This window comes from Hyperolius riggenbachi, chromosome 12, assembly GCF_040937935.1.
Source record: "Hyperolius riggenbachi isolate aHypRig1 chromosome 12, aHypRig1.pri, whole genome shotgun sequence".
NCBI lineage: Eukaryota > Metazoa > Chordata > Amphibia > Anura > Hyperoliidae > Hyperolius > Hyperolius riggenbachi.
This window is the reverse complement of record NC_090657.1, coordinates 171,554,168-171,581,300: the sequence shown is the minus strand read 5'-3', so window position 1 is coordinate 171,581,300 and position 27,133 is coordinate 171,554,168. Positions and strand designations below refer to the sequence as shown.

The window sequence follows — 27,133 nt, the reverse complement described above, 5'->3', positions numbered from 1 at the left end:
CTGATCATTCTGCAACTGGTGCAGACAGTTCTTTTGCGAAAATACATTCATCTGCATGAGTGTCCTGAATATGATTTGTGATCATGTAAATTAATGGCTTACTCCACTCTGATTGGAACACGCCATCAAGACTGGGAGTGTCAGACCTTTCTGGCAGCCCTTAAATAGTGCAGATGTGAAAAATAACTGTGGCTGCTTTGTGCGGTCAATTCTTCATGGAGGAAGAGGAAAATATCCGGATGGCCTAATAGCTCTTTCAGCTTTAGCCACATCAACCAGAGAATCGTGGCAGTCAGTGTTTAGAGAGGTGTGACCTCAGACCAACTAGAAGTGAGCAGGTGGTAGTGGGTCGCTGAGGATCTATGACCTGGTGTAGTTTGCTTTGCCTCTTTTACTCAGCAAAAATTGCAACTTACTACAAAAAAATAAATAAATACATCTGTATGCTTAAATAAAATACCCTTCCACAATTAAACCCCAACGTGGGCTTCATGGCATCTTGTAAACTTGCACTTTAGTTAAAGGAGTTATCCGGGAAATTTAAATAAAATACACGCTACTTACCGGAGCTCCGACCCCGGTCCCCGGCAATGACGTCAGAGCTACTGTGCCATCGGCGCTGTCAATCACCGCCACGTGGGCCGGAGCGGACTGCGCAGGCGCAGTAGTTCGGCAAACGGCTGCGGGCGGAGATGTGGCGAGGGAGGTCCTGGGAGCTTGGGGCTGGAGGAAGCCCCCGGTAAGTAGCGTTTATTTTATTCAAATTTCGCGGATAACTCCTTTATGAATGATCCAAATGCAAGGTATTTGCAGGCACCTGGACTATGGCAGCAGTTATCAAAGCAGTGGAACAACAAAGGTTCACTTTTAAAGGAACCTAAGGTGAGAGGGATATGAAGGCTGCCATATTTGCTTTTAAACAATACCAGTTGCCTGGCAGTCCCGCTGAATGACACCAGAAACAAGCATGCAGCTAATCCAGTCACACTTCAGTCAGAACACCTGATGGAGGCAGAGAGGATCGTCAGGATTCCCAGGCATCTGGTGTATAAAAGGAAATAAATATGGTAGCCTACATATCCCTCTCACCTCGGGTTCCCTTAAACCCTTTAGCAGCCAAATTAATTAGAGGCTTGCAAGTGCTCCAGGCCAATTTATTTAAGCACATTTTTTATTGGTTATATTTACTTGCTACTAATTAGTACTGCTATATTGTGGAAGTATGACTACTTGTCACTAGGAGGCAGTGTGAGACAATAACAGAGGACTTTTGCTTTCCGTTTCTATATCCTCTGCTAGCAGAGAGACATCAAAGTATTCCAAGAAATTACAGCCCTAACAGTTCTGCTGGTTGAGGTCAAAAGTAGTGCACTATCGCAAACGAGATAATTCCTTTGAAGCTTCTAATGGGTTAAGGAAAGCTCATCACTGTAACAGAAGACCAGAGAAGGATGCAGAGAAATGACCAAAATAAAACAGACTAGAAGAGAACCACTCTCTTACCTCATGTCCCCCAGTCTCCTGGAAATGGCGGAGCCCACATTGGACAGTGCTGCGGAGGTTTTCTGTCCAGCAGTGGAGAGCGTCTCTTGGGTCTTTTTGTAACTGTGGAGAATAGAGAGAGTTTCACATGCCGGTGCTGTAAATAGGTGTATACACACTGGGAGGAAGACAAAGTGATTGGATGGCGTCCAGCACAGATCAAGCACAGATTGGTTATTATCAGACACATGACAGGCGAAGCGGTGTGTTAGGAAAAGAGCACCCAGCAGCAAGGTTCAGCCACCTGCATCAATACACACTGCATTCCTCCATTTACTTAAAGGGAACCTGAAGTGACCTAAAACAGATACTCACCAAATAAGAGGGAAAGATCTCATAGAACCTTCTCAGTACTCACTATGTCCCCTTATTCCACTACTGTCCCCCTTTCAAAATACACACTATTGGGAACCAGGATCACCCAACTCTTCAGCTTATAAAATCACAGACTCCAGGTACCCAAAATGGCTCAGACTCCTTAGTCTAATACTTACCAGGGCTGTGTATGTTGTACAAAAATCATCCGACTCCGGATACCTAAAATTGCCCCGACTCCACAGCCCTGTTGGGAACTCCCTGAAGCACTTGTGTCCTCGAGTGCCATCAAAGACGGGCGCATCCATACTGCGGACGTGTGATCTCTCACCTGCGGAGCACGGATCCTGTCTTCACAAGTACGCAGGGATACGAGTTCTTCCAAAGGGCTGAAGAAGCACTCGACCTCCAGGCCAAATTGTTTCTCCCAGGACGACAGCGCAGGAACGAGGGGACCGGAAGGCAGAGCCTTTCCTCTTAATAAGCGAGTGTCTAACTTTTTTTTTTAAGGTCACTTCAGGGTCAACTTAAGGAAACTGTGATTCCCGTACCACTAACTGCTGCATGCACACATATAGGGCCTGTCTCACTAGGCTATCTCCAGTCACCTCCCCCAAGACAACCTCATTAGGATATCATAAGTGACTAAAAACCAGGATTGGATTTTTAAAACTTTTTCCGTCGTTTGCCGTTAGGCAACAGCCTTTATCAGCCATATTTGAACAACTAATGAGGAGCAAAACCATCAGAAGATTGGACGCTGTATGACTAAAGTCTTACAGAAGTGAGGAGGATCTGGGAAGCCTCAGGACTAGGGATGGTCAATGAGATGCAAATAATTTCGAATTGATGCAGTATTATGCAAATTTTGTATGCAGATTTATGTAGCTTTAAAATGAATCAATCAAATCGTGCTGAGGTAAAATTCGATTGATCTATTTTCAACCTGCATAAATTTGAATAATCTTGCATCCACTCAAAATTATTTGCATATCATTGACCATCCCTGACAGTCAGTCAACTGGCATTGTTTATAATGCAGAACAATAGCAGCCTCTGCATTCCTCTCACTTCACATTCTCGGACGTAGATCTGTTTTTTTATCTCCTTATTCTTCTCCCATCTAGATTTACCTGTCCTCTTTGCTCCAGATATGAATTACTATGCGTCACTTTCCATTCCTGTGTGAGCCTCCAGCAGGCTGAATTGTAGTCAGAGATCCCGGCCAGTCCTATATGTTAGAAAATCCATTTGTACTATTACATGAAGGAGCCATAGGGGGCCAAACTAAACACTTGAGACAAGTATGATGGTGATATGGCTACTCCAGCACGTTCACTTATGATATTGCCCATTTAGCTGTATAGCTATAGAGGTTCACTGGAGATCCCTTCATGAACAAGTCCTATATAACATCCTCTGACACTTTGAAACTCCTCCATTCCTCCCACAGATTTGATAAGCAAAGACAGCGCCCCCCTGCTGTAAGCTGGGAGAAGAGCAGCTCCAGAGAAACTCACGCATCAGACTGGGTCACTTTCTCATTCCACTCTCCGAGTTTCTCGGTGGTTTTTACGTAACTGAAACAAAATGGACACCACATTGTTTTAAACGTAATCAGAGAGAGAGATATACCCCTATGGAACACTCATAAGTTACAGAGGAACCGCCACATTGGAGAGAAGGGAGATGAGAAGAATGGGAAAAGTCCAACAATGACAGAAGCTCCCAGGAGAAGCCATGATCCATCACAAGTTATATGGTAAGCAGAGGAGCATCTCAGGACTAAACTGATGAAGGCCTTGAAAACCACCAACCGTCACATGACCCAAAGTAAAGACTCCCTCCACCTGCTTCACCAAACAGAATATACATTGCCACCTACATGCCCACATGCTCCACCAATACCTACGCCCTCGCAGGGCCTGATTTACTATGGTTCTTCAGAGCTGAAAAATATGTGATGAAACAAACTAGGCCTGCATTTAATTTTACATCTTAAACACTCTAATAAAAAAAAATAAATAAAAAGTTCCCCTGGGGGTACCGGTATTTACCTCGGGAGGGGGAAGCCTCAGGGTCCCAATGAGGCTTCTCGCATCCCTGTAGCTGCAGGCAATCCAGCACTGGCTCCCCCGAAGCGTCCCACAATCCTGGCTCGACAAGCCTGACATGGCTTGATATATTTACCTTCCCTGGCTTCAGCGGGGGTGCTGTTGCGGCTCTCAGCACAGAGATAGGCAGAAATAGCTTATCTCTGACTGGTCCGCTCTACTGCGCAGGAGACTTGTGCCTGCGCAGTAGAGCGGACCGACAGCGATTGGCCATTTCCGCCCATCTCCGAGTGGAGAGTCGATACTGTGCCTGCGCTGGAGTCGGGAAGGTAAATATTTACATCTCCGCTATTTGGAGGGACACAGCGAGACCGCCGTGGGACACAGGCCGACGGGGGGGGGGGGGAAGTCTCGATAGGATCCGGAGGCTTCCCCCACCCGAGGTGCGTACCCCCAGGGGAACTTTTTTTAGTTACAGATTTTCTTTAATTTGAGGGGGGAAAAAGTATTTTGTTTTTGAACAGCATGCAAAATCTGAATTACTATAATTTCTCTGATTGATTTTGCATAGAAGGGATTGGAAAATGGATCAGAAAAATTATTGGAGATCAGATCAGACCTGTTGGAAATAATGTTTTGGCTTACCATAGCCTGATATATCCCAGGTGAGAATAACACTTCACTGCCTCCTAACAGCAGAGAATGTTCAATAAATCCACATCAATGATCTCCAGCTCTGAAGAAGTTTTAGTAAATCAGTCCTACTATCCCCTCCGCCACTGTATTGCATGCGCACAGAGTTCCTGCACTCCTCTCAGACTTCCCCCAACCAGAACAGCGCCCTCTGCGGTGATGCCGGAGAAGAGCAGCTCCATGGAAACTCACGCATCAGACTTTGACACTTTCTCGTTCCACTCTCCGATTTTCCCTGAGGTTTTTACGTAGCTGGAACAAAACGGAGATCAGATTTTTGGTTTTTCTTTTTTTTATAGAAGAGTGGTAACTTTATGAAACCCTCCACTACGCCATAAAAACAGTCTGCATGAGGGATGAGATGGGAATGCTGAGACTGATCATTTCCATATGCCGGTAGGTCGAGGTGAGGACGGCACTAAAGACTTAACAGCAGGCCAAGCGCTGTAGAAAAATGGAAATTAGGTGCTGCAAGATCAACGCCCATGCTGACCTCCTGGCTGCAGCTCCACATGAGCAGCTGACAAGTATTGGACACACCGCCGGTCAACCGCCCGAGTGAAAAAGCCCTTAAAGGTAGCCATACGTTACTCGATGTATGGGCAGGCTGACCATAAGATAGATCCCTCTCTGATAGAATCTGATCAGAGAGGGATCTATTACCTGCCTAGACACTCAGCATGAAATCGATGACTCAAATGATGCCCAACTGATCGTCTGTCCATCGCACAGGACAAAAGATATTGCTCAATTAACACCCGGTTGGGAGTGCGGCAGTTTTGGCAGCAGAGCTTACTCTCACCGGTCCACCGGCACACCTGTATCTGGTTCTGGTGTCTTCTCTAAATCGCCATGGTGCTATTCCCTATGTCTTCTCTCCTGGGGTGCCTGTGTCTCATGAAAAAGACTAGAGGCCGAACACTAGAGGCCCATCTTGTATGCCGCCAGGGCTCTAGTATCTGTCACAGGTGCCTCAGGAGAGAAGACATAAGGAGGAGAACCCCAGCATGAGGAGAAGACATGAGAGGAGGCACACCTGCGGATAGGTGAGAGTAAGCTCAGTTGCCAAGTGTCAAAACACTGCAGGGGACAATGGGGGCGGGGGGGGCACTTTAGAATGCCTTGGTTTCTATAGAACCTTCTATATCAGATGATTTTAAATATATTTTTTTTTATTACTGTTCCTTGTAACAAAATTCTAAACCAGTGCTGTCTTATGAACCTTCTGGAGCACTGCACTTGCTGGTATATCTATGACCTTGCATGGGTTTATTTTTGTACATGTGTACATTGCTATCTTTACAATAAACTTTAATAGTGGATACAAAAATCCAACAATTGCATTAATGCTACTAATTATCAGTGAAACCTAAACACAACAGGATAACTTTGCTGCCAGCATCGAGGTATGACACACCCTAAGGCATGAAGGAGTTAACCTCTTGAGGACCACTGGTCTATACCCCTCTAGTGACCAGACCATTTTTTTACAATTCAGCACTTCACAAATTTAACAGTTTATTGCTCAGTCCTACAACTTAGCACCCATATGAATTTTACCCCCTTTTCTTCTCACAAATAGAGCTTTCTTTGGGTGGTATTTGATTACTGCGTTTATTATTAAAAAAGACCTTATTTAAAAAAAAAAAAAATAATAATATTTTCCTCCATCCTAAATTGGCCCTATACTATGTTACATGCACTACACAATACATACATAGACATATGTCTATGGCAGGGATTAGATTATGAGCCGCTTCGAGGGACAGTTAAGTGACAAGGCTGTGCTCTACAACACTGCAAGAGCTCGCAGAGCAATATACATATATTTCTGCCTGTAAATAAAAAAACAGCCTGCCAGCAGTGATTGTGGGCTGGCAGGCTTATCGCTGTGCTTAGTGACGGTAGAGCACGCTCGTGCGAGCTCCCGTCTAATCTCGCTCCTCACGAGATCACGCCATATAGAGATCCGCCACAGGTGATATTACAGTTTCATAAGAAAAAAAATCTACATCATATGAATGTTGTGGGAATACATTTTTAACAAAATGTTAATGGCAACGCGAGGTGAGAAGAATATGGAGGCTGCCATATTTATTTCCTTGTAAACAATGTCAGTTGCCTGGCAGCTCTGTAGATCATCTGGCATAATTAGTGTGAGTCAAAACCCTGGAACAAGCAGAGTCAGCGGAGTCAGAGCACCAGATCTGCATGCTTGTTCATAGTCTATGGCTAAAAGGATTAGAGGCAGAGAATCAGCAGGACAGCCAGGAAATTGGTATTGTTTAAATTGAAATTAATATGGCAGCCTCCATATCCCTCTCACCTTGGGTTCCCTTCAATCATCATCAACTTTAACGTCAAATGACTTTTTGGAAAAAGAAAAGCAGACAGGCAAAATGACTGGCTCTTCCCACAGGGGGTTACATGACACGCCCTCCTCCAATACAGGATGTACTCATGAGAGGATGAGGAGCAGCTGTGTACACTCCTCTCTTGTACTGCTAAGCAAGCTGTTGTGTTATTTGCCTAAGATACCGTGCTCCGCCTCCACCAGCTGTGCTCACATAGAGGAAGCGTCCAAAAGTCAATCAGGTAAACACAGAATTTAAAAAAATTCTTTAAGGTGGCCACTAACGATCCAATTTCTAGCGAAAAATTGTTCGAGAGAATAGATAATTCTGATCGGAAGTGAAATATCGCAATACATCGCATCGTTCACTACACCATCAACGAACCAATCTTTGCTTCTTATCACCACTAGCAAAATCCAAATTTTGGTTCAACGAAAATCCAATCGGAGGACTGTTTTTATAATCGTTCGTAATTGATTGCACCCATCAACGGAGATTATTTACAACCAATCTGATCAGAATGATGTAATCGCTTGAACGATTTTTGTAAGAAATTGGACCGTTAGTGGCCACCTTTAAAAATAACCAAACAGATCACACAGAGTGTGGGGCTACTCAATGGAAAAGGAGATTGATGGAAAGAGGTTTTAGGACCTTGGTAACAGGATAGTGCTTGACGACTAGAAGAAGGGAAGGAGGACACTTACGCGTTGGACATCTGCACCTCGTGGAGACTCTTGGACAGGTTCATCTTCAGCTGGTTGAGTGGGGTCTGGCCTAGCTTCCTCTTCAGCTCTGCGGAATGGCGTTCCTTGGCAGCAAGGACCTGACGTAGGGTTTGAATTTCCTCTTCTACCTGCAAGGACATAAATATAATTGCCTAGTCTAACCAAAAGTCACATCTTGACTTTCGGTAGCTGATGGAGTGTCTAACCCAGGGCTGGGCAAACTCTGGCCCACAGGCTGGATGCATAATGAGAAGTTTAACTCGCCAATTCACACATTCCAGTAGCAACCTCCTTGGTGGCGGCAATTGAAGGTGACCCGTGGTCAGTAAGTACCAGCGTGTCACATGATGTCGCCATGGAGATCACTGCTGGAATGTGTGAATGAGCGAGTTAAAACCTATCACTACACGCACTCACAGAGGAAAAATAAATCATCTGTGTGGATAATTTTACAGCACACACCTGAAGTGAGAGGAATATGGAGGCTGGGCTGTTATAGTTATTTCTTTTTAAACAATACCAGTGGCCGGGCAAGCCTTGGTGATCTTCTGGCTGAGTAGTGTCTGAATCACATGCCTGAAACAAGCGTGTGGCTAAACTAGTCAGACTTCAGGTCAGAGCACCTGATTTGCAAAGGATCAGCGGGAAAAGCTGGGCAACCGTAATTGTTTGAAATAAAACAAATATGGCAGCCTCCATATCCCTCTTACTTCTCGTGCTGGATTGCTGTGTATTCATCAAACTGGCTGCAGCATATGCAAACCCACCCGTACTTGACTTCTGGGGTAGGTATATGAATGGGAAGAAGGTACATAAAGCTACATACACACACTTAAAACTACTATTGCCCAATAAACAAGCTTTTTTCTGATTTTGTGTGTGGCAGCATTGGAACTATCACTGTAAGAGACATGCTGCTCAGCTTAGGGCCGAGTAGCACCTCATCATCTATTAAAAGGGTTGGGGGATAAATAGTGCCACAGGCATTTCCTTGAAGCTCCCATATTGCCAGCAGACATAAGGTCAAGATGATCAATTAAGAAGATGGCTATGTAAAAGGCCAATATGTCAGGGGGCACTGGTACACTCTGCGATCATCAGGAATGATTGTTTCAGCCAATCGTTCATGTTTGTTTGGGGGGTAATTACCCTGCCTGCATTGCTTTCCTGTGGGTACTCAGGCTTCATTCCACAATCCATGAATCACACTGACAAGTTGGCTGGATTCCCCCTAAACAAATAGTGGCCCTAGGGTACAGTGTGAAACCTACTGAAAGACAGTTAGGTGGGAACAGGCCTCATTATCCACAGAATAACAATACTTGATTTTAAACGCAACCAAGCACCTCGTATACAATATATATTGGGTGTGCCGTGTGGGCAACAGGCGTTACTTACCTTGGAGGGTCTGTTCCCTAGCCCCTCATCTTTATGCTCTCCTTAATATTCTCTATTAAGACCCAAAGCTGCAGTAGTTTGAAGCAACCGCGGCAGTGTCACATATCCCCGACCACTGCAATTCCTGGCAGGAAATGTAGTCATTTGATGTTGGAGATCTCCCATCATGCTTTGCAGTAGTGACACTTCAAACTGCTGCAGCTATGGATCTCCCTATAGAAGATGGAGGAGTGAATAAAGAATTGAGGAATACTAAAGCTATATACTCACCTGACAACAAAGGAAGATGGATCCAGCGACGTCTCCCTGACAACGAGCGCTCTCCAATTAATCTTCCTGGCCGGCAGGTATGAGTGCAATGTCACACAGCAGGAGCAAACAAGACTTCAATCAATCGCGGTACTTTGCACGGGAGTCTTCATGGAATCTTAAAGATCTGATCCACCGTGAAAGTTGTTATCGCTGCTAAATGACGTTCACATGATCGCGCGCCTGTACCCACGACATAAGATCAAGGAAACAACCGTTCGTTGCCAAATAAAAATTGCTGGTCGGTGGGAACATAGTAAAAGAAAAAAAGTCACAAGGTGGGTATGAGCCTTTAACCTGGTCAATGAGATACAAACAAGATCGTTCGGCTTGAAAATTTTACGCAGCTTGGATCCACTTATTAGCATTAGGAAGTGTATTTGAATGGCCCAGTTTTGAGCCACATACACTTTGCATTGAATCTGTGTGCAAGCTTGCATTATTAGTATCTCATTGACCTCTATTGCAGAACAGGGATGCTTGATTGCATGAGGAGATACAAGCCTTATTGAACGTACTGTCGTTCACACAGAACAACCAACGTCTGTATCAGACTTACTTTGGACAGCTCTGTCTGCAGCTCCTCGGCTTCGGCCTCTGTCAGGCCCTCCGGAAGTCCCGCCCCCGCGGCATCAGCTGGTACGCGGCTTCCTGCCGGACCCACGGGCACATCAGTCATGGTGTCTGTTAGCAAACCTTTGTTGGGAGAGTTAAGGTTGATATCTGTCAGGGAGGAGAAGGATAGTCAGAGGAACAGAAGCAAGCCAGCCAGCATGACGGCAACGTGACCTCCGCATGCAGCTGCAAAAGCCTTTCCCAAGCATTAGTTTGCAGGTAAAACGTGCAAAGAACGTGCACAGAAAGCCAAGAAGCAGAGCAGCCAATAACCAGCAGGGGGAGCTAAAGCAGCAGCCAGAGAACACATACCATAATCATTACCAACAGTGTCTTCTTGTATTCAGTTTATGTACTTTTAGGGTGTTAATGACCTCAATGTTTTTACTGTGCTTGTTTTATTGAAGGATTAATAAAATAATCTTTTCATACTCTACATGTACACAGTACATGTTCATCATTAGTTACCATTTTCTTCTGATTTGGTATGCTTTTCCATTTCCTGATCTCACAAACACACATATGTAGGGGGGGGGGCTGGAGGCTTTTGCGAAAACAAAAAAACATGGAGTGAGAAGGGGAAGCCATGCTATAGAAGATCACAAGACACTTGCTGAGTACACTACACAAGATCCTGGGAGGGCCCAGGGGCAAGGCATGCCACACAAAAATTTAAAGTGGACCTGAACTCTTGTACAGGACAGAAGGAAACAGAGAAATGCACCCTGTATGTATTTAGAGAGTTTGGTCTGTCTAACTTCCCTCATTTGTGTATAATCACAACTGTAATCTTATCTCTTTCCTGTGTCACATGACTGCCATAGGCAGAGATGGCAGATAAGCCCATTGGAAAGCACAGGAGGTTAACAATATGTCTGCTTCCATGAATCAGGAAGTAGAAACAGTACAGATGTATTTTAAGATTTGTATCAGCTGTAACAAAAAAATGTTTTTCTGTAAAGGTGGCTATGCTGTTGTGTATCTTTTAAGCCCAATCTACACGTTAAGATTCTTTGTACAATTCAATTACGATCCGATTAAATCCGACATGTCCAATCGAGATTCAATTTGATTTGCCATTGCAAAACAATGGCAAGTCAAATTGAATCGAATCGAGCAGCCCCAGGTTTACACTAGGTTTTATTTGTTAGCTAGTAGTTAGGTCTCTTCCGCGAGGGCACGTCAACGTAGTGAAAGTGTCTAGTACCGAACAACCTAAGCGCAAACTGTTTTGGAAGCCAACGTCCTCCATTTGCTGCATATTTTGAATGCAAGTTGTGTAATCTGCCAGTGTTTTGGGTTTTGCACATCTATGCAGCTATTCAATTCGGGTGCAGCTTCCATTTGGAAGCTATGCCTTTGCTCTCCTGTTGTACAGGTTTTCTAGTTAGTTCACTGGATAAAGAAGCACTACTGCTATATAAACACTACCTACATATTCTTATCTAAACCCAGAAAAGAAGCAGAGAAACAAAGCTTTCTGTGGGATCCAATTACTGCTTGAGTAGGCAGCCATCTTGTTATGCTAGGTACACACCATACAATTTTCTGGTAGAATTACCTGCCAGATCAATTTCCAACATGTCTGATCTGAATTTCGATCAATTTTTCAATAGTTTTTTAACCATTTCAGAGCGCCCCCGTGCTGTTCCCCGGTAGCCCTGTGATCAGTGAACGGGAATATGGTTCCGGATCACCGATCAAAATTCCCAGAATAAAAACCGATGGTCTCTTACCAGAGGCCGCAGTCTTTCTGCAAAGAGAGGTTTCCCCATCGACTCTGATCAGAGAGGGATCGTATGGCCACCTTTACTGCAAACAGATTGTGAATCGATTTCAGCCTGAAACCGATCACAATCTGTGGAGCTGCCGCTGCTGCCCCCCCTCCTGCATACATTACCTGTTTCGGCCGGCGCGAGTCCCCTGGTCCCCGCTGTCTTCTCCACTCCGGGCTCCAGACCGTTCCTGCAGCTACTGAACTTCCTGTCCAGGGGAAGTTTAAACAGTAGAGGACGCTGTACTGTTTAAACTTCCTGCCGGGACAGGAAGTTCTGTGTAGCTGCAGCCGGTCCGGAACCCAGTGCGGAAAGAAGACAGCGGGGACCAGGGGACTCGCGCCGGACGGAACAGGTAATGTATACCCGCTGTATTGCGTCGGTCATTCGAACGCCGCTATCGACGCACTCCCGACCCGCCGGCGATCGAGAAAAATCTTCCGCACGGACGGATCGACGGGAACGATCGATTTCGGACGGAAATCGATCTTTCTGTCAGCGGTGTGCGCGGCGATTTCACAGCCGATTTGATCACTGTGATTGAATCGGCCGTATATCGGCAGGAAAATCGTTAGGTGTATGGGCCTACTATGCGATTGTAATTTGATCTCTCAGTTGTCAGCTCAGGAATTTCCTCTGCCACGGCATAGAAGAGGATTTGTTAGCACCGGATGTTAACAATACGCCTGATTCCATGTAAGGAAGAAGACACTGCAGATTTATTGCAGGATTTGTATCAGCTGTAACAAGGAAATGTTTTTCCTTAAAGGTTATTATGCTGTTACTGACCTTTTACAGCAGATAGGAAGTTCTGAGTTAAGGTTTAAGAGCAAACAATTAGGACCTGCTTGTGGCCACTTGTCCCCCTACTGAGCACATTCTAGCTGAAGAAGAGTGCATATAGCATTGCATTCCTCCTGGTAACTGGATAGAGAGCCATGCAGTGGATAAGGGACACAAGGCCCATTACGAGCCAGAGAAGTGCTGGTCCAGCAGTCAGGAAACTGGCAGTGTAACAACAGGAAGCCACTTTCCTCCCAGAGCTGGCTGGGGCTGGATACATCCTGCCCAACAATCCCAGCTGATCTCATTACCGCCACGATTACAACTGACAGCCATCGCAGCACAATTACATTATGGTGGAGACAGATATCCTACAGACGACACACTGCTGTACACAGCGCAGGCCTACTCGGGGTAAAGAATCCATCCCCAGTAACTAGATTCTGCTTCCACATCCTCAAGAAAACCAGTAAGATGACAGCTGTAAGCAGGACAAACGCTTCAGGGGAACCAACAGTCACTGAGGAAGGCAAACACACTGGACAGACTTCCTGTGCCCATCAAAGATCTTGTAAGCTATAAATTATAAAACCCTCAGATCACAGAAAAAAAACAGGCAGCCTAATCATCCCTCATTATTTAACGTTTTACAATCGACCTACCAGTTCAAAATAGTTCTGTAGCCCCTCCGTGCCCATATGGAAGCCACCCATCTTCTGTGTCTTTTACCACAGATTCCCGCTGGTTATTGGCTTGTCCCCAGCCACGCAATGCATGCCAGGAGCTGTAGCCCTACTGGGGTCATACAAATACCTGGCAGGAATCTGAATTTCTGCAGCAAAGGACGCAGAAGATGGAGGCTTCTACATGGACACGGGCAGGGGCGGGGGAAACTACAGGTTTAATTGTACTGCTGAGATGTTTGGGGCCAAGGCTGTACAGATATGTGGCTCATCCTGTTGCTAACCAGGGTAGAGGGCCAATGGTGCAGTGCATGACGGAGAAGGCGGGGCAAGTAGGAGTACAGGGCCCTTGGGCTGTGCGTGCGCAAGTCGATCCGCAACGCTTGTGTACAACCGTCTAACTTGTGCGCAAGGCTTTAGACACACGGATTGGTAATTACATGCAGGGCTTTGGCATCGGTACAAAAATCATCAGACTCCTCAGTTTATGAAACCTCCGTCTGCAGGTACTCGAAAATTGTTCTGGCTCCTCGACTCCGACTCCTTAGTCTAATACTTACCAGAGGCGCCGAGCTCGCTGATATAATACAGATGCTGTGACTCCTACTGTATTTTGCCAGAGGAAGCGGGATGTATGGCCCGTGAAAACGCGTTGCATTGTTTTTTGGAGTTCCGAATAAATTGTTGACTGTCTGAATCGCAGTCCTTGCCTGTTTCTGTTTGGAGGGGGTAAGACCACCGCTGCCTCCTCTGTTTAACCAGTTGGTTTTTTAAGTTCATTTAATTACCTTTTATTCTTTCGGCGCCTCTGTATCTTGTACACTAATACTTACCAGGGCTGAGGATTTAGTTAAAAAAAATCATCTGACTCAGACACCTCGTTTATGAAACCACTGACTCCAGGTACCCAAAACTGCTCCAACACCTCAGTCCTGATTCCAGGTACAGGAGCAGGAAAAGCTTTGCAGGGCTAGGTTCCCATCTGCAGCCAGATCACATGCGGGCAGCGAGGGTGGACAGTGTAGCATCCTCTTTGATGGTCCACCTGTAGCTCGTGGCAAATGCGTTACCACCATAGGCTATTTGGGGGAACGCATCAGCCTGCCCGGGATTAGTAGTTCTGCGCCTGCACAGTAAGCCAAGTAAAACGTTTGCTTGATTGACAGCGGCTGTTCGCGCAGGCGCAATAAGGACAACCTTTGGGTCGGCCTCTTCACCGTGCGGGGAGCCCGGGACTGAGGCGTGGGACAGTCGGCTGCAAGGGGCTGGAGAAAGCCCCAGGTGAGTAAAGCTTTTTTTTTTTTTTTTTTTTTTATTTGCCTGATGATTCCTTTAAAAATACAGGGACTGCTTTTTTGAAGCAGCACAACTAACTATTTTTGATTGGTTAATTTCATTTTTGTGGGCTAAGCACAGCTATTACTGTATATATAATTTATGATGACTTATCTGAGAAATAGAACATTTTATCGTATTTTCTATTATAATTACAGTTTAAATTCATTAGGAGTCGGAGCATTTTTTCCCCAACTCTGACTCCAGGCACCCAAAAATTGCTCCGACTTCAACTCTACAGCCCTGGTTCTCAGCTCAAGTGGGAACACAGTCTAATGCCTGGAACACACCATACAATTTTCCATCAGGTAGAGGAGTCAAATCGATAATTTGATGGGTCCGATCGATTTTCAGATCACTTCTATACAAAATCAATCACTAAAACAATCTGAAATCAGATTGAACCTGTCAGGAATGATTGATTTGACCCATCTATTTGATGGAAAAAAGCATGGTCTCCTGGCACCTCCTTGTCAGGCTCTAGGCTAATCTCTCTACAACCTCCGGATCCGGCTTTACACAATATCTCTATTATCTGAGCGCAAATATTGTGTTTAGACAACATGGCCAAAGAAAAAAAAAAAGTAAAAAGAAAAAATACCCTCAAGCAAGACACACCCTTGTGTGACAAGAGTAGTAACACCCTGCTAAAACCACACGGCTGGCCTGTCAATCATCAGTGACAAAACGCAAAATGTCTGCAAGTAAATCAACAGAAACTGGAGCACTGGGAAGTCAAAATGGCCAAAAAGTTAAAATCGGGTCTTCCGCTATTCAGTGCTTAAAGAGTCCATTACAAAAAGCAACAGTAGGAGCTGCTAAGTTGATCTCCTGCAATGACAACAAACATGAGAATCCGATTTCTATAGTATTCAACAAACCAGTTCTGCATTTCTTACCGCTCAAAGGCATAGACAACCAGCAATCCCCAGCCAAACTCAACTATCCCACTAAATGGAAACAACAGACTAGTGCACAAATAATCAGAATCAATCAGCTAACTTTTTATACAGTATATAAAAATGTAGAACATAGATTAAAAAAAACAGGGCAGTGGAGTTGGGACAAAAATCATCCGACTCCTCAGTTTATGAAACCAACGACTGACTCCAGGTACCCAAAATTGCTCCGGCTCCTCAACTTCAACTCCACAGCCCTGCAAAACACACCCAATCATTTAAAAGCATCATTTCTCATCTCTGCCAAACTTACAACAAGACAGCGACGCTCAACCTGGAAGTAAAGTCAGCTTTTTCCAAGTTCCCTTTACTTCTCCTCGGTTTGTATTCTGTTTATCACAGCTTTCTAGTCACAACCCAAGTATCTATTTGCCATTAACCCTTTAGCAGCCAATGTATTTAGAGCATGTGTCGAACTCCAGGCCTGGAGGGCCAGATCCAAGCCAGTGTTTAGGATGGACTGACAAAAAGAAATGTGTTCTACCTGATGGACCACACCTTTCCTAATTTAGACCCATCAATTCATTTGAGCTGTATCAAAAATGTGTGAGGATCTCGGCCCTAGTAGGACTGGTTTGACATACCTGATTTAGAGGCTTGCAAGTGCTCCAGGACAATTTATTTTAGCGCTTTCATTTATTTGTTACATTTCCATGCTTCTAATTAGTAATACTGTAATGTGAGACAATAACAGAGGACTTCTGCTTTCAGTTTCTGTGTTTTCTGCTACTAGAGAGACATCAAAGCATTTCAAGAATTTACAGCACGACAAGTTCTACCGTCAAAAGCAGTGCCCTTATCTCAAACGAGATAACTCTACTGAAGCTGCTAATGGGTTAAGAGAGGGTTAACGAGGCAGACCTAAAGAAAAAAAAAAGATATTTACCTCAGGGCTCGTTTCCACCATAGCGAATCCGCATGCGGCGGTGACATGCGGATTCGCTTGGTACATTGAAGTGGCCGGGGCTGTTTCCATATGTGCGGCGTGCAGGAGCGATTTGGCGGCGGGCCAAATCTGCACGACGGGACCCACAGAATTCGCCTGCGTCGGGAATCCGTGCGAATCGGCGCTAATGTATTTAATAGGAAACACGCATGCGTTTTTACATGCGTTTTTACCCGCGATTCGCGTGCGATTTCGCACCTTTTTCAATGTTATTTTGCCCTGGCAGTGTCATGGTTAATTTCGCATGGCACCTTGCCATGCGAAATCGCGGGTAAAAACGCATGCGGAAACGCATCCGCATGCGTTTTTACAAGCGTCGGGATGCCGGCGAAATCGCGTCGCAACAGTGGAAACGAGTCCTAAGAAGAGGGAAATCTGTGGATCCTCCCCCCATCCTCCTGCAACCCACAGTTGCTGCGCAGAACTCCAAGACATAGCCAAGAGTTTGTTGGATCTCTTACGTGGCCACGCTCCTCCTCATGCATGAGTGCTGCAGTACTGCACCTCTGCAAACACCACAGCACCCGTGTAGTAAGTCTGAGCTGTTCGCACACAAGTTGCTCTTTACTCCAGCGTGGGCATGGCAATTTTGCACTGGCATAGTACGGCTGCACTTGTCCATGAAGAGCAGCACAGTCCCGATCACAAAGGAGGTCCCGGGAAGCAGCGGTGGTCTCCGGAAGGATGATGCAAAGGCTTCCCTCTTAGGCAAGTACCTCATTTTTGTCTTTAGGTTCGCCTTTGGTTAAAGGACACTCGAAGTGAGAGGGATAAGGAGGCTGCCATATTTATTTCCTTTTAAACAATACAAACTGCCTGGCTTATGCTGACCTTTTTTGCTGCAGTAAAAGTTGGATTCTCTGCTGAATTTTCTCGATCTCTCCAGAAAACATCTTTAGTTTAAGGGCTCTAATTACACACCTGAAACAAACAAGCATCTAATAAAGTCAGAAAAATTTGATCTGCATGCTTGTTCAGGGTTTATGGCTGTAGAGTATTAGAAGATCAGCAGGACAACCAGGCAATGTGTATTGTTCAAAAGGAAATAAATATGGCAGCCTCCATATTCCTCTCACTTCAGATTCCCTTTAAGCTACGCACACAGGTTAAGGAGGCCAAGCACTCATCAATTTTCCCGTATCCCGGCAGACTCGATCACTCACTTTAGGAGACACATTAGGGAAAGTCAGAGTAGCTCCCAACAGCTGCACCAGCCCAGAACCATCTACTATGTGTTCCATGCTTCATGCATTGAGAATGCCAGGGATGACAGAGCACATCTCCTCCTCCTCAACCCACCCCACCAGAGGTGACTTCCAGCTACACAGTATGAGAAAACAGGCAGAAATGGTTTTACATAACACTTCCTGAGAAATAGAAACAGATGCATACAGAGCTCAGGTCCAGTTTATTCCCTGGCAGATTATACCATCCTCATTGATAGAATTCCCCTTCAGTTAACCCCTAATGATGCCCAGAATGCTGCCCTGACTTCCTTCCTGTTTCCCTTTTCTAGGTGACCGGACTAATAAAGCACAAATTTATTTAGAACAGACATGTAAAAATAGTTTGTATTTCCTGTAGTGAAGTGGAGTTTTACTTACCTAGGGCTTCTTCTAGCCCCCCAAAGTCTATAAAATCCTTCAGAGTCCTCCTAATCTCCTTTCCAGTATGCCTCTGTTCCGCTAGTCACAGGCTACTGTGCATGCTCAGCCCTGTCTGCACGCCTTCATGCCAATCATGCTTCCGAGGCTGGGAGCAGTCTGCATTTGTGCTGCTTGTAAAGACTAACTGTGCATGTGCTGAATGCTCCAAGCAATGGAAGCGTGATGGAGGATCAAGGCAAAGGCAGAGCATGCGGCAATCAGCCGTTTTCTTTCCAAAACATAGGTGCAAAGGATGCTGGGGAATGGATGTCATAACTCCACCCCCCATGTCCATGTGATCTAATCCAGGCAGGCAGACAGTCATCTGAAATAAGAATTATAGCAAACAGTGTTTTCAACTGATGTGTCCCCTCTCTCCTATATACTGTGAAGAGAGATGTACTTTGATCCAGGCAGGCAGAGAGCAGGGGGAGGAATGGGCAGAGGAGGGAACCAGGCTGGAGGGTAGGATACATGCCGAGGGGATATTTTAGAAAGAAGGAAGTGCTACTACAGATATAAATGTGAGTCTTTTCTAGGCCTGAACCATTTTAGGAAAAGATTGAATTGCAGGATTTCTGACAGAAATTGCGATTTCAATTCGATTCATGATTTCTTCAAATCAAGCTTTTGTACTAAATTTACAATGTACAGTGACATTTACAAACATACATTTTCAGAAAATGACATCATCATACTATCAAATTGATTATATGATGTCAATCTCTAATTTTTGCAAATATTACTGCAGGTGGCTGAACGACATGACCTGGAGAGTATGAGGGTGGCGGAGAGGGGTGGAGCCTAGCGGTGGCGGGGTCTGGGTGTGTGAGACCATTGAGCTGCGCAAGGTAATTTAATGCAGGCAATGCACATATATAAAGGCTGCGGCGGAGCCTTCTGTGATGACGCTGGGCTGTGGAACTTCAAGATCAAGTGTATCTGCCCGCCTCTGGGAATAACATATCATGGGGAGTCCAATCTGGGTGAGAGGTCCATCAATCCTCTAACAATGTCCAAAGCGCGAGTGATCCCAGTGAGGACTCAACCCTTCACGGATTTATATCCAATCAATATTTATTGCACATTAATGAGCAGTGGTATCAAGCATAGCAAACAGCATGACGTTTCGGGCGAAAGCCCTTTCTCAAATTTCATTTGAGAAAGGGCTTTCGCCCGAAACATCATGCTGTTTGCTATGCTTGATACCACTTCTCATTAATGTGCAATAAATATTGATTGGATATAAATCCGTGAAGGGTTGAGTCCTCACTGGTATCACTCATGCTTTGGACGATGGGCTGTGGGCAGTTAATGTGCGGCGACTGCGTATTGCTGATTGCTTGAGCCGGGCAGCGGATCCACTCGAGTCACTGATTGACAGAAGCTGTGTCTAGCAGTGCATATTGCTGATTGTTAATGAGCCGGGTAGCAGGGGGCGAGTCCAGTCCAGAGCGGCACACAGCCCCACCATTCGCTGGATAGAGATTGTATGACGGCGGCGGTAGGCGGAGCTGTACGCTCTGTACAGCTCCGCCTGCACATGAATCGCGGTTTCGGTTCAAAACCGTTCAGCCTTAGTCTGTTCTATCCACTACGATGTACCAGATGCAAAATGTATATGTTCATCTAACTGTACTGGCAGACTGACAGTGGCTGCACTTAGGTGGTTCAAGAGATCAGAGGGAGACAGTGGCACACTGGAGAGGATGCGGAGCACTCCAAGGGACCTGATAGACTGTGGGGGTCTAGAAAAAGCCCCAAGTAAAAACATGTTTTTCCCACGCCTTGGGTTTTCTTTAACTCAGAACATACTCTATGCTTTAAAGGATACCCAAAGTGACATGTGACATGATGAGATAGACATGTGTATGTAGAGTTCCTAGCACACAAGTGTAAGTGGCTGACTCAGTCCTGACTCCGTCAGGAAGTGACTACAGTGTGATCCTCACTGATAAGAAATTCCAACTATAAAACACTTTTGTAGCAGAAAATGGCTTCTGAGAGCAAGAAAGAGGTAAAAAGGGGAATTTCTTATCAGGGAGGCTCACACTGTAGTCACTTCCTGTCTGAGTCAGGACTGAGTCAGCCACTTACATCCCTGATATTTAACTCTTTCAGGTAGAGAAAGAAAAAAAGGAAGGCAGCAGTTATTTGTGTGCTTGGCACTGTACATACACGTCTATCGCTGCATGTCATTTCGGGTATCCTTTAAAAAGATATGCAACAGCATAACGACTTTTAAGGGAAATACGAGGTGACACCTGAAATCAATTTTTTACCAGATGCTCCCCGGTGTCCCGCTTGCTGCCTATAAGCCTTGTTGCATTGGCACTTCTGCACATGCTCAGTACACAGCCGTTACCCAATAAAGAAGCGCTGACTTTCTGCTTTCACGGAAACAGACATAGGGTTAGCATCCTGTGTTTACTAATTAGCTGCTCTGCCGAGTCAGCCAGCTGACAGATCAAATTACAGTTGTGATTGGTCACAGATGAGGGGGAATTAGACAGGCTAAACTCTCTAAATACATACAGGGTGCATTTCTCTCTTTTCCTTCTGTACTGTGCAAGAGTTCATGTCCACTTTAAAGCATTTCTTCTGGGAGACCAAAATGATGGCTTTGCTGTTTAGTTGAATCACTAGTTCAGACAAGCCCCTCCCCCCCCCCCCCAAAAAAAAAAAACCAGCTGTGAGCAATTACTACTAGAAGGATTTAGTGAGGAAGCTGCACAGTGAGGGAGCAATGAAGAAAGTCAGTGCCCATTACAGACATGCAATCATGCACAGCCAATCTACGTTCTTTAAAGTGTAACCAAAGTCTTCAAGCTTGTTGAACAGATAAAAAGATTATCTTGCATGAATGTTGAAACTGTTTATAGCTCGCCTACACTCCAAGCTGGGCAAGGCAAATTCTGAAACCAAATGGGATGATTTGTGTAAAGCTGGCCACTAATGGTCCAATTTCTAGTGAAAAATCGTTCGTGCGATCAGAAATTCTGATCGGACTGGTTGTAAATAATCTCTGTTGGTGGACACAATCAATTATGAACGAGTGAAAAAATGTCCGAATGAATTCTCGTCGACCCAAAATTTGGATTTCCCTGTTGGTTGTGATGGATAGGAAGCAAAGATTGTTCACTACACCATCAACGAACCAATGTATTACGATATTTCACTTCCGATCAGAATTTCTGATCGCTCGAACGATTTTTCGCTAGAAATTGGATCATTAGTAGCCACCTTAAGTGAGTACTTCGGAAATTACCTTTTAAAAAATTCAAGGGCTGTGGAGTCGGTACAAAAATCATCCGACTCCTCAGTAGGGGTGATCACAGATATCCAAATTCTTCCAAATTGATGCAAATGTGTGCAGCTTGAAATCTGGCTTTAAACTGATAAGTCCATTTTCAAACTGCATAAATTTGCATACAAATTGGCATCCCATTGATCATCCCTACTCCACAGTTTATGAAACAACTGACTCCAGGTACCCCAAATTGCTCTGACTCCTTAGTCTAATTTTTACAAAAACTATGGATTTGGTTCAAAAATCATTGACGTCAAGCACCGTGCACTCCTGGCTGCGGGCACACAATGTAGGACACGCGCAGCCGCACCGCCACTTGCACACTTATGCCCGAACTGGAAGAGGATGCCGGAGAGAATTTAGGGAGGTAGGAGGTCAAAGGAGAACAGGGGGCGGAGCGTTGGAGGCTGCAGTGAGCATCATCACAGCTTTCCAGGGAACTGGTATTGTTTAAAAGGAAATAAATATAATAGCCTCCGTATCCCTGTCAGGACAGTAGCCCTGTAAAAATTCTAAAGTTACCACTTTTATTTTAGGGGTTTAATAAATCGGACACTAATTCTACAGAAATGTCCCTTTGAGGAGACCTTAGAGGAAGACTGATCATGTGACTGATCTGCAAGTCACTGATTGGCTGAGCATCATCACGTATGACGTCAGCATTTTTTCCCAGATTGGCACAGGAAACAGTCACCAACAATTGTTTCAGCCAAGAATTTCCCGGTAATCTGCTGTCTGACGGCTCTGAAATAAACTTTACTACCCTGGATAACATTCAAAAAAGCCGTCACTATATCCGAATCCAGAACAAGGCAAAATATTTGCTGTAGAGTTGCTGATCTATTAAAATACATCTTAGGAACACTATTCTGCGTAGTCACAATCCATAAACTCATCTAATTAGGTCATAAATTCTGAGTAAGCTTATGACACACTTATGCAATCACTGAGGACGCATCGGCCGTTGTGGGTAACTGACATTAGCCATTTCCTTGAGGCAGGGTCACACTTGTCCTTTAGTTTTCTACGCATGTTTTTTTTCTGTACTCTATGTGCGTTTGTATACAGAAAATGTGTGTGTTTAGTCACAGCAACTAATGTAATTGATAGCGAAAACTGACAAAATGCGCAGCATTATCCTGCACATAGTGTGAACTAGCCTTATTGATTAACAACCTTAGCAGTTATCACGAGTCCAGCTCAGGGTGGAAAAAACAAGCTAGGAGTTGTAATCCCGAGCTGAGCTGGTGGTAGCGCCGGGAGGTCTATGCAGAGCAATGCGCACAGCAGGCGTTTTTACTCACCTCCCGGGGGATCCCGATGTCAGCCGCCATTCTTCTTCCTCTCCTTAGAGGCTCTACTTCCCCCTGGTGAGATCGCCGTCTATCATCATGACGACAATCTCACTATAGGGTTAAAGCACCACCCGGAGGACAGAAGAACTGCAGCGCTGGATCCCAGGGAGGTGAGTGAGGGCTGGGGCTGCAGATCTCTCTGCGGTGTGATTGTTTTCCCCAGGTTTTATGCTGGGCATACACGGTCCGATGCGCCCTTATCAATCGAGCCGCTGATGGCTCGATTGATAATTTCCTACAGGTCCAATGACCCGCCGGATCAATACCCCGCTCGATCCCCGCGGGCGGACAATAGCGGGGAATTGAGCGGAAGATAAGGAGCGCCTCCTGGGACGAGCGGGAATCGATCTGGCCGCGGGAACGCGGCAGGAGTCGTTCCGGTGGCTAATCGTGTATGCCCAGCATTAGGCCTTGTTCACATTGCGTTCCGTCCGTGTTTGGCGATATTTGACGCAATTTTTCTTTGATTCCCGGCGATTACCCGTGCACTGGTTTTTTGTGCACCTCTTTTCTAAGCGGTTTTGCCGAGCGATTCCTTTTTTTTTTACTTGCAGACGTCAATCAGGAAGTGAACGCTTTGATCCAGAAAATAATAAATACAATGCATTTATTCTTAAGAAAAACGAACGCAGTCGCAATTTTGTGGGCGCTTGCGTTTTTCCTATACCTTCCATTGAGGCCTCAAAAAGAGCCCATGCAGCGCTTTTCTGAGCGGAACGTAGACGGAAAGCTCCAATCTAAACTACACCATAGAGAAGCATGGTATAGCCGCTTTCAGAGCGTTTTAGAAAAAACATCCGCTCTTAGATTTGGCCAAAAACGCCTCTAGTGTGAACGAGCCCTGAGGGTCTAAAAGCATACTGAAAAATTGCACCGCTTTTAGACCCTAAAATCCGGAACGAATGCCACTGCCAAGGGGGTCACCATGAGTTTTCAGTTTAAATGATAACTGAAGCGAGAGCGATGGAGGCTGCCCCATTTATTTCCTTTTAAACAATGCCACTTGCCTGGCTATCCTGCTGATCCTGTGCCTCAAATACTTTTAGCCATAGACCCTGAACAAGCATGCAGCAGATCAGGCGTTTCTGATATTATTGTCAGATCTCAAAAGATTAGCTGCATGCTTGTTTCTGGTGCAATCCAGACACAAAGGCAGCCAAATACACAAGCAGGGCTACCAGGCAACTGGCACTGCTTAACCCAGGCATGGGCAAACTCGGCCCTCCAGCTGTTACGGAACTACAAGTCCCACAGTGCATTGCAGGAGTCTGACAGCCACATTCATGACTCAAAGGCAAATGCATTGTGGGACTTGTAGTTCCGTAACAGCTGAAGGGTCGAGTTTGCCCATGCCTGGCTTAACCTCTGGCGGCACGCAGATGCGGTGGCTGCGTCCGGGAGAGGGATTTTTTTAAATTAAATGTTTTTGTTTTTTTAATGTTTCTTCTTATCAATCGAGCCCTCAGCGGCTCGAATGATAAGAAGAAACTATCCGCGTATGCCCAGCATTTTAGGCAGCTATCTTGTCAGAGAAATTCATACTGTGCCCCGTCCCCTTGCACTCTGAAATAGGATGACACAATCCAGGCAGAAAACTCCAGGGAGTACAAACAACAATTGAAACAGTTTGGCAAAACTAGGCCTCTTTCAGACGGGAGGTTGAACTGTGTGCTTGGCAACTTTTCTACCACCACACGTGTCAGTGCTTAACAAGCAGTGGAACTACCCGGCAGCTGAGATCTGCAACATGTGTCTGAGCACATCTGTGCTCAGATGTGACTCTATGGGTGGGGGAGGGGGGGGGAGACATGGGAAACCGCAAAGGGGGAAATCAAGGAGGTCATGAGAAATTCCTGGGGTGGCAAGGAACAAAAAGCCTTGGGAGGGGAGGTAGGAACATGGTGGGAAGCACCTGGGGGGGGGGGGGGAAAGGGGCAAGAAGCACACTGTAAGCATCTGGGTGGAGGGAGGGCAAGGAGGACATGGGAAGCATCTGGGTGGAGGGAGGGCAAGGAGTACATGGTGAGTGGAGAAGTGCTTTTCAGCGCTGCTAGATTTGGGCGCAGCCGGCGCCACCATAGACTACAATAGGAATTGTGGGTGGGCTGGGCCTGCGTGGGTGGAGCAGAGGAGTTCCTGAGAGACTCCATGCACACAGGCCTAGAGTATTGATCTAGGGGGTGTGTGGGATGGCTCCTTGGTTTTATTGTTCTAATTTCTGCGCAGAAATAGGTTTTAATACTCTGTGTTTTGGTCGGTAAAGGTGTATGCCGGCAGTGTTTGTATGTCCAATAAAGCATCACTTATTTAACTGAGATGTACCAGGTGTATATGGCCAATTCTGTGCTATAAATTTATATATGTATCATAACTGGCTGCACCAATTCACCAGTTTCTTGATCTATCATTCTCAAAGTGAGCATTTTGTACATGTGTGCTACAGTTTCATGGCAAATTCCCAATTTTAAGATATACAATAGGAATCACTCCTATTGCAGCGGTCAGTGAGTAACGTCGGAGGCGTCAGCAGTCAGAGCCGAGGTTGCTTAGAAACATAATTCGGCCTCCAGCAATCGCTGGAAGCCAAATTATTTCATTCCCCACCATCCATGGCAGCCTGGAGGGGGAATAGTAATTAAATTGGCCCGGACTTGTGCAGAAGCAGGATCAGCTATATACCGCTGTATCCTGCCCCGAAGTCTACCGGCGCCGATTTCAAATGTACTCCATGGTAAGCATCTGGGTGGAGGGAGGGTAAGGAGGACATGGGAAGCAGGGGGGGGGGGGGGGGGGAGAGCAAGGAGGACATGGGAAGTGTCTGAGGGGAGGGGGGGGCAAGGAGAACATGGGAAGCGTCAGGGGTGGGAAGAAGAACATGGGAGGCACCTTGGGATGGGGCAAGGAGGACATGGGAAGCACCTTGGGATGGGGCAAGGATGACATGGGAAGCACCTGGGGGGGGGGGAAACAAGGAGGACATGGGAAGCGGGGGGGGGGGGAGCAAGGACATGGGAAGCGTGGGGGTGGGGCAATGAGGACATGGGAAGCGGGGGGGGCGGGTTAAGAGCAAGGAGGACATGGGAAGCAGGGGGGGGGGGGGAGAGAAAAAGGAGGACATGGGAAGCAAGGGGGAGGAGGGGGAAAGAGCAAGGAGGACATGGGAAGCAAGGGGGAGGTGGGGGGGAAAGAGCAAGGAGGACATGGGAAGCAAGGGGGGGGGGGGAAGAGCAAGGAGGACATGGGAAGCAAGGGGGGGGGGGGAAAGAGCAAGGAGGACATGGGAAGCAAGGGGGGGGGGGGAAAGAGCAAGGAGGACATGGGAAGCAAGGGGGAGGGGGGGGGAAAGAGCAAGGAGGACATGGGAAGCAAGGGGGAGGGGGGGGGAAAGAGCAAGGAGGACATGGGAAGCAAGGGGGAGGGGGGGGAAAGAGCAAGGAGGACATGGGAAGCAAGGGGGAGGGGGGGAGAGCAAGGAGGACATGGGAAGCAAGGGGGAGGGGGGGAGAGCAAGGAGGACATGGGAAGCAAGGGGGAGGGGGGGAGAGCAAGGAGGACATGGGAAGCAAGGGGGAGGGGGGGGGGGAAGAGCAAGGAGGACATGGGAAGTGGGGGGGGGAAGCAAGGAGGACGTGGGGGGGGGGGGGGGGCAAGGAGGACATGGGAAGTGGGGGGTAACAAGGAGGACATGGGAAGTGGGGAGGGGCAGCAAAGAAGACATGGGAAGCGTGGGGGTGGGGCAAGGAGGACATGGGAAGCTGGAGGATGCTGAGGGTTCCCTCTTAGTAGGCAAGTATGTAGCTTTTTCACTGGCATCTGCCTCGGCTACTGAAAAACCACCTGTTAAGTCTGGCATTTACGAACACCTGACTATCTCATTGGTAACGCAGTCCACCCTGCAGCTACTCCTGATCTGAGTCCTGTGGGGTAGAGGAGATTTACAAATAGTATTGTGTTGTTATATAGTGCAGTCCGATGGTGAAAGATTCACATCAGCACTATTCCTGGGAATGTGAGCCACAGGCAGTTACCGAGTCCAGCCAGGCACACGTTACTTCCTGACATGTCATTCCCTTCATTTCATGACAGGTTCTGCTACTGACACCACCTTCCCTCCAGCGTAACGGAGAACCAGTGACAGGAGCCCCCACCCCTGGCCGCACTCCAGGCACACCCTGCCACACCAGCCCCCACTGTCACCCGCTCACCCTGCCCGCCGGGCTCCATCTCTTCGCTGACCGGAAGTTGACGTGACTCTCGGGCGGAGCTTCTCTCCGGAACGCCGCAGCAGCTGAGCTGTCACGTGAGTGAGCGGGCGGCGGGCGCACGTGACGTA

The 27,133-nt window shown here is 46.4% G+C and overlaps 1 protein-coding gene across 3 annotated transcripts; it reads right to left on the bottom strand.

The window, feature by feature from the left end:
• Positions 1–1,499: 1,499 nt before the first annotated feature.
• TPD52L2 (TPD52 like 2) lies at positions 1,500–27,114 on the bottom strand. 3 transcript variants are annotated; one of them, XM_068262369.1, is made up of 6 exons: positions 27,006–27,114; positions 9,953–10,116; positions 7,666–7,814; positions 4,797–4,856; positions 3,378–3,437; positions 1,500–1,605 (listed from the first exon to the last, which is right to left on the bottom strand). In XM_068262369.1, the coding sequence occupies exons 1-6, from the start codon at positions 27,022–27,024 to the stop codon at positions 1,500–1,502; spliced, it is 558 nt and encodes a 185-aa protein (XP_068118470.1). In that variant the 5' UTR covers positions 27,025–27,114. The 3 variants fall into 3 exon arrangements, with proteins under 3 accessions (XP_068118470.1, XP_068118471.1, XP_068118472.1); XM_068262370.1 differs by lacking the exon at positions 4,797–4,856; XM_068262371.1 differs by lacking the exons at positions 3,378–3,437; positions 4,797–4,856.
• Positions 27,115–27,133: the final 19 nt, after the last annotated feature.

What these genes read in the sequence shown, in the direction of transcription:
- TPD52L2 (XM_068262369.1), bottom strand. An exon ending in TGCAGACAGAGCTGTCCAAA is followed by an intron (nt 7,815 to 9,952) that starts GTAAGTCTGATA and finishes ATGTCCTTGCAG; the next exon opens with GTAGAAGAGGAAATTCAAAC. An exon ending in GAGGTGCAGATGTCCAACGC is followed by an intron (nt 4,857 to 7,665) that starts GTAAGTGTCCTC and finishes GTTTTGTTCCAG; the next exon opens with CTACGTAAAAACCTCAGGGA.